Source organism: Chinchilla lanigera, unplaced genomic scaffold (genome assembly GCF_000276665.1).
Source record: "Chinchilla lanigera isolate Chin_1 unplaced genomic scaffold, ChiLan1.0 scaffold00080, whole genome shotgun sequence".
In the NCBI taxonomy this organism is placed as follows: Eukaryota; Metazoa; Chordata; class Mammalia; order Rodentia; family Chinchillidae; genus Chinchilla; species Chinchilla lanigera.
The window spans coordinates 7,168-15,264 of NW_004955481.1; the positions used below are offsets into that span (position 1 = coordinate 7,168).

The 8,097-nt window shown below is 38.9% G+C and overlaps 1 protein-coding gene and 1 pseudogene across 1 annotated transcript; one reads left to right on the forward strand and one right to left on the reverse strand.

Moving 5' to 3' along the window:
• Positions 1-478: 478 nt before the first annotated feature.
• LOC102028633 lies at positions 479-1,483 on the forward strand (annotated as a pseudogene).
• A 4,363-nt stretch (positions 1,484-5,846) lies between these two features.
• On the reverse strand, positions 5,847-7,418 carry LOC102028964 (olfactory receptor 1L6-like). Its single transcript, XM_005402909.1, has 2 exons — positions 6,478-7,418; positions 5,847-5,859 (listed from the first exon to the last, which is right to left on the reverse strand). Exons 1-2 carry the CDS (start codon positions 7,416-7,418, stop codon positions 5,847-5,849), a joined length of 954 nt encoding a protein of 317 aa, XP_005402966.1.
• Positions 7,419-8,097: the final 679 nt, after the last annotated feature.

Consider the following 8,097-nt stretch of genomic DNA (forward strand, 5'->3'; position numbering starts at 1 on the left):
GTATGCACTGACAGATATCATTCTCTTTTTATCGGTAGCATCATGATCATCATTATCACTACGACTATCAAAACAATAGCCATCACCATCATTACTGAGTGCTAAGAATGGTGACCGGGTTTTTGGTTGGTATATATTTACATCCCTAAGCTAGAGAAATACAAAACTGTTTTCTTAGACTACTTTCTACCTACTTTCAGACCAGGCTTATCAGATCCCCTTCATGGTGCTACTATGGAACATTCTTAAAGAATTCTGGAGTATTATTGAATTTGATCCCTAACTTCCTATGCTTTTTCTCCATGTAAATATTTATATGCTTGAGAGAAGGCAAATAAAGTACTGAAGTGAACACTTATGATTCATGAGTGCTGAATTTAAAATATATTTCTGAAAGCTCTGTAATGTGTTTATGTCTGCACATATATTCATACATTCATACAAATTATTCTTATTTTTCAAAAAGGCTTTTAAAAAGCAACGGAAAGAGGAAACCAAACTGTCATCTCAAGTTTCTCCTCCTCAGTTCTCCCACTGAATCAGATCAGCAAGAACTATTCTATGCCCTTTTCCTGACCATGTATCTTATCACCATCCTGGGAACCTCCTTATAATTGTCCTCATTGGACTGGATTCCCACCTTCACACTTCTATGTATTTGTTTCTCAGTAGTTTGTTTTTCTCTGATCTCTGTTTTTCCTCTGTGACCATTCCTAAATTGTTACAGAACATGCAGAGTCCAGTCCCGTCTATCTTCTATGCCGGCTGCCTGACACAAATGTACTTCTTCCTGCTTTTTGCTGACATAGAGAGCTTCCTGCTTGTGGCCACAGCCTATGACCACTATGTGGCCATCTGCTTCCCCCTACACTACACCAGCATCATGAGCCCTAAGCTCTGTCTCCTCCTGGTAGCTCTGTCCTGGGTGCTGATCGCAGCCATCTTTGTTGCACACACTGCTTATGGCTGGGCTGTATTTCTGCGCTGATAATGTGATTCCCTACTTTTTCTGTGACATGTCAGCTTTGCTAAAGTTGGCCTGCTCTGATAGATAAACGAAATGGTGATATTTATCTTGGGAGGACTTGTCATTATTGTTCCATTCCTGTTCATCTTTTCATCCTATGCACGAACTGTATCTGCCGTTCTCAAGGTCCCTTCTGCCAGAAGCATCCGCAAGGCCTTCTCCACCTGTGGCTTTCACCGCCCCATGGTGTCTCTCTTCTATGGGACAATCATTGGCCTCTACTTGTGCCCTTCAGCTAACATTTCTACTGTGAAGGAGACTGTCATGGCTGTGATGTACATGGTGGTGACCCCTGTGCTGAACCCTTTTATTTACAGCTTGAGGAATCAGGACATGAAAGGGGCCATGGGAAGGGTCTTTTCAAAATGGAGAATTCACTGTTTCATTTATTCTCCACATAAAAGTATGTTTTTAAACAGTAGGCATAACATTAAAAATCAGTGGTATTCTGCATAGTGGAGTGTGTTATCACTAGTACAGTCTCCATAGCACCTCCAGGGGAATTTTCTCCAGTTTTTCCAGAGAAGAGTCCATTGTGCCTCTTGAGTTTGCTGCTCTAATTGGGGTGTGATGGAACCCAAGGCTTGACATATCATGTATTCTCTTTAATTATTATTGAAGCTTGAATAAATACCACTCTAATATCAGTATTTATAGCACTCAAAGAATATGTAGTTGTTTCTAATTCCCTAAGAAACAAATCCAAATTCCTGAGCCACCTCGGTACTTTGCTTCTGACAAACACACCCATTCAATGGGAATGACCTTCTGGTGTATTTTATACAAGCTCTTTTAATTTGTTACTGTCCAAGATTCTTTCTCCTCTTGCCATCCTCTTCAGTTCCTTATTTTCTTCTCATGTGTTGGTTATTTACCTAATTAAAGATCACATTCTAAATTTCTCTTTCTGAATGAACTGAACTGATTCTTTGTCACTTAGTAATGAACTACTTATTTTGACAATATCTATATTTTGCATGTGAATTTCTCTTTGAATTAAAATTGTGTAACTGAGAATGGACTGCAGAGTTCTATTACATATTGTTTAGTCTATAGGCAATGAAATGGTGACCCAGCATATCATCAAAGGTAACATAAGTAATGACAGAAGGACTAGAATCTAATTGCAATTCTTAGGTAAGTATTCCATCCCCAAGAATATTATGCTGAAATCATTTGATGCTTTAATTCTTTTATTACCAAGTATATTATAAATCTTTTGAAGACAAGGTATTCTTTAATCTCTACTTCCTACTTCAGTGTTTTGCATACTTAATCTGAGTATATAATAAATATTCATTTATTTGATTTGAATGTATTTTCAAGTTTACTGAAATAAATTTATCCCCTTAAAAGTTCCACTTTTTAAAAGACACTTTTCTAATAATGCCAGTGCTGACTTTATTCCCATTTCAAAAATTTTTAATCAACAACTAGAGTAGTAATCACTTAAAAATATCCAAATACCAATGAAAAAAGCAGGATATGAGAATCCAATATATTTCTTATACCTCCCCCCATATTTCTGACACCTTCCCCTAAGTAAAAGTGGGGAAACATTTTCTCAGGTATGTCCATGCACAGATTAATATATAATAATTAAATAGAGCTAAATCATGAATGCACTTGTCTCATTGTTTTCACTTAAAACATACTGTGGAGCCAGGGATATTGCTCAGCAGAACAGCACCTGCCTGGCAAGTACAAGGTCCTGAGTTTGATTCCTGGTACCAAAAAACAACCCAACAAAAAAAACAACATAATGTCAATTCACCAATTCGTATAAGTCCATGTAACACTTATAGAAACTAAATAGAATATTGTTGAATTGATGCATTTACTATAATTTATTTAAATAATCTGCTCTTAAAAAAATAATCTGCTCTTGATAGAAGTTTGGATTGTTTTCAGTTTTTTATTATTTTGAAGAATTCTTCAGTTTTATATATTGGTCCATATATTTTTGTGAACTTGTTCTGATTTTTTAATTAAAAGTGTATAATCTAGAATGGGTATTCATTCTCCAAAATCAATTTGCTAAATCAAAAGGACATGAAACTTTTAAAATTGGACAAAAATTGTCAAATTGCCTCCAAGGAAGTTGTTCTACTGTAAACTCCCTCCAAAAGGGAATAAGACTGGCTTCTTCTTTAGTATCTCAAATACTGGATATTTTGCTTTCAAAGTATTTATCACTCCCATATCTAAAATATGAGATTTTACTGTTTTAAGTTTTTATATGTACACATCTCTTTATATTTATTAGCCACTTTTCCTTCATGTGTTTTTCCTTGACTCAATTTTTCATCCTATGGATAGTGTCACTTCATATGTTTTAGAGATGATATTTCTGTCAGTTTGTTATTCATGATCTATCTGATTGTGGTAATGGTATATTTTCCCGCACTAAAAATTTCAAATTTTGAGGTAGACAAAGAAGTTGTTTTGTATTTTCTGATATAATTTTTCTTTAGACATGCTTAGAAAGGACTTTTCAGTCCAAATTATATTGTTCCATTTTTCTCTAGTATATGTAAAATTTTAGTTTCTATATCACTATCTTTTAGCCACTTCAATTTGGTTTATGAACAATCAGCCTCTTTATCTTCTCACTTTCTGAAGCAAGTTGGCTGTTCCAGTATTCACTGATTTAAAAGTGCTACCCTTACAATGTAACAAGTGCTCCTGTACACTTGAGTTTATTTCTAGATTCTGTTAGTTCAACTCCTATTTTTGGACTAGTACTATATACAGCATGTCCTTATAGCTACACATTTCAAATATTGGTAGGACAATCCCTCTTCAGCACTCTCTTCTAAAACTTTGCTAATAAATTTTTCTTTCAGAGATGCTTATGGCTCACTTTGTTAAATTCTAATAAAAATTGCTGAGAAATTACTTTGCAATCACATTATATATTGTAATTGTATGAAATTGTAGATTTATTAAGGTGACTTGACTATTTCTACAATTGTCTAACAAGATTAAAGAATATCTTTCCATTTATTCAAATTTTCTTTGTTAAATTCTGTATAATTCTTAATTTGGTACTTGTACATTACTTTCTATTTTTACTCCTAGGTTCTTTACATTTTTGGAAAGGATCACTGTAGTTTTGACAGATAATTCTTTGTATATAGAAAAGTTATTGATTGTTTGTATGACAGTTTCATGATGATCCACATAAATGTCTTGGGTATTGTAGATACATAGTGAAAGCTAAGATAAATATTGATAATTGTTCATATTCCTTTTTAGTACTTAGTTATTTCTTTCTTTTTTCTAACTACATTGAACATCACTTCAGAAACAATATAAAATAAATGTTTAGATATGAATGTGGGTGCCTGTCCTTCATCTTCCAGTTCCAGAGTGAAGGAATGGTAGACTCTTCCAGATAGCTTTGGGCAATGAAAGACACAGTGAGTTCACATTATATGTTGGGTGGTACTATGGATAGAGGAAGATTTTTAGGAGATCTGGCCACTACCTGATGTAATCACATCATGGTAGCATTGGTCCCAGAAGCCGTCATAAAAAAGGGATCCTGTGGCAACAGCAAACATCATAGCCCAGAACCAGATAGAAGACATGGCTGAATCTAAGAGGATCAGCATGACAGTGAGACCCTAGAAGGCCATTAGCTCCCTTCTGAAATGAAGAGTCATAGAATGCTTATGATAAGAGAAAAGATATCAAATTCCCAACAGTAGGCATCAGCTGAGACCTTTCTTCTGAAGTCAGGATGATACATATGCCTCAGAAAGGAGTAGAAGTACTGCAAACGTCAACACACAGACAAGAAGAAGGAATCAATAATTATGAAAATGAAAAAAAAATAAGTGGAGTTGAAAATCAAGAAACAATAGAGTTAACATCAATTAAGCTATTTTTTTTTAGAAAGATTATTATAACTGATGGAAGTTTGGCATTCAAAATGAGACAAAGCAGAGAAAAAATATAAATAAAGAACTCTGGGAATAAAAAAGGAGTCCAATGAACAGTAAGAGAGGAACTTCAAAAATTAAGTGTGAAGAAGAGAGGGCAGATAAAGGAAAGCTGGATTGGTTTAGTGCATACTACAAGAATGTAGTGAAATGTCACACTGAACCCCATTAACATGTACAGTTAACATATGTTAATAAAAAAATTTAAAAATAAAGAGGGAAAAGGAACAGCAGGAACTAAAAGTAATATTAAAAATTTAGAAAAATTTGGACATAGCTATGTTTTAGGAACTTATATATTACTAAAAGTTGCTCAGTAAAACAAATAAGATTGAATAGCATAGAAAATAGACTTCTTAGATTTGGGGACACCTACTCAGGCTCTCCCAGTCTGTCTTCCATCTTGTACAATGGGAATAATACTGTCTTCCTCACGGTGTCTTTTGTTTGCGACAGGTGCAGGGAACACTTAGGACAGGGATTCCCACAAATGCTTCTCCACTTAATGATAGCTTTCATTATTTTAATTATGAGTAAAAAGCTGGGAAAAATATTTTTTAAAATATTCATTAAAAATTATTGATCATGAAATTAAATAATATGTGGAAGACTTGCACTCTAGAATTCTGTAGATGGAAGTTAAGAATGTGGGCATTCTATTTGTAGAAAGAAAACAGGATCTCCTAGATGTCTTGTTTTATGAAAAAAAAAAAAAAAAAAGAAAAATTGCAGAATAATGTGTATAGACCAATACTGTTTCCTAGTGAAAAGGGAGACTTAACTGGCAATTCCAACAGCAGTGAAGGTTGATGTGGGTGGGTAAGGGAGAATTTTATCTATATCCTTCTTTTTGACTATTCATGAGGCAAATACTAAATATAGTACCTAGAAGATAGAATTTAAAAATTTAAAACCATTTTAAAAGTAACTAGATCTTTCTGAAGTTTGCTAGGGAGGAGACCGCGGGGCAGTAGGAGGCAGCACGGGACAGCCAGCAAACCTCCTTGAAGTCCTGCTCTGTCCCCCGCTGCTTCGGGGGGCCTCCGGTCTAGCCTCCCTTTGCTGCTGGTCACACGTTTCCTTCCTTTCTCCACAAGCAACTTTCCTTAATTTCACTTGTTTCCTTTTTATTTTACCCAAATTTAAAAGTAGGTTCTTTTTTCAAGCATTCAGACACTACGGAAAGGAACTTACCCTTTTGCTATGTACCCGCCACTATAATAAACGCGTTGATCTATTTGCTTCTCCTCTAATTTTTGTTATTGAACAAGAAATAAGAGGTCACAGATCAAAATCGACAGTGCTTTGGAAAACTAAAAAAGAAAAGCAGGGAGGGGCTGGGGATTTAGCTCAGGGGCACAGCGCCTGCCTGGCAAGTGGAAGGTCGTGAGTTCCATTCCTAATACCGGAAAAAAAAAAAAAAAAGAAAAGAAAAGCAGGGAGAGGAGGGCTTTGGGGATTGTTGTTGTTATTGAAATGCTAGTGACTCCAAGCGGCCCGTACACTTCTTGGAGGGCAGCTCTCCCTCTAAGCCCTCTTTTTAGAGCACCCTTGACCTCTTTGTTGCGGAGACTGTAGATGAAAGGGTTCAAGGTCGGTGTGACCACGGCATAGACCACGCTGGCCAGCCGGTCATAACGCGCAGAATAAGCAGAGGAAGGTCGGAAATAGACGGAAAGGACGGAGCCAAAGAAAAGCAACACCACCAGCAGGTGGGCCCCGCAGGTGGAGAAGGCGCGGCGCCGGCCCCCCGCCGACTGCACTCCGAGCACGGCGACCAGGATGCGCGCGTAGGACAGGGACACGAGGAGCAGCGGGGCCAACACCACCGCGAGGCCCTCCGAGAAGATGGCAGTCTCCGCGGCAAACTTGTCCGAGGTTGCCAAGCTCAGCATCACCGTCATATCACAGAAAAAGTGGCGCACTGGCGCGGAGCGAGGGTAGGACAGCGCGGAGATGAGGAGCGTGTGCAGCAATGAGTGCAGGTGAGCCATGGCCCAGGACGCCACCACCAGCGCGGCACAGCGCCTGGGGGTCATGACTGCGCTGTAGCGCAGGGGACGGCACACGGCCACCGCGCGGTCGTAGGACATGGCTGCCAGCAGGTAGCTCTCCGTGATGCCCAGCGCCACGAAGAAGTACATCTGGCCAAAGCATGCCTGGAAGGACACGGCCTGGCCCGGGCGCAGCAGGCTGGCCAGCAGGCGGGGGACCGTGACTGTGGTAAAGCAGATGTCCACGAAGCTTAGGTGACCCAGGAAGTAGTACATGGGTGAGCACAGAGCCGCGTCAGACCTCACCAGCACCACCATGCTCAGGTTGCCCAGGGCGTTGAGCAGGTAGACACCAAGGAAGAGCAGGAACAACAGTGGGTGGTCGTCTGTGCCGTCCATCAGGCCAAGGAGCAGGAACTGAGGGCTGCCCGTGAGGTTGGCCAGGGCCATGCAGCACCTGGGTGGCTGGGAGCACTGGGTCAGAGAGGTGGTGGAAAGTACTCCAAGCAGTCCTCCCTGTATGTCAGGTTCCATATATAATTTTATATATACAAGAGCTGTTCCACATATATGGTGTATTTAAATTATAGAATTTATTACAGTAAGATTGTCATTGATCCCCCTCAGGACACTCCCCCTCACTTTGAACACATTCATTTCATCATTCTTGCTACTTTCTGAAGCAGTTCTGGAAGTCCTCTTTCATGAATACTGCTGTGCCAAGTGCCACCCAAAGCAAAGACAGACTCATCAAAGCTTTACAGTGTGTCCTTACCCACCAGTTTACCGGCTCTGGTACTATGTGACTTCTGGCTCTTCCCCAGAGTCAAAATGACCATCCACGAGGGCAAACGTTTTGAGTCAAGTCAGGCCATTGAGGAGTGGGCAGTGCAGCTAAAAAAGCTCAAGAGGACTTCCAGAGCTGTTTTGGAAAGTGGCAAGAATGATGGATAAATATGATTGAAGGGAGTGGGGTATATTGTAAGGGGAATTCATAACAATATGTCTTTTACTGTAATAAATGTTTTGGAAAAAATTAAACAGTCACCATATTTTTGGTCACACTTTGTATATAGCATATATTTCTGCTTGCTAGAATAGATTGAAAACTGCATTGCTCCTTCAATCT

What these genes read in the sequence shown, in the direction of transcription:
- LOC102028964 (XM_005402909.1), bottom strand. Translation starts at nt 7,418, where the DNA reads ATGGCCCTGGCCAACCTCACGGGCAGCCCTCAGTTCCTGCTCCTTGGC.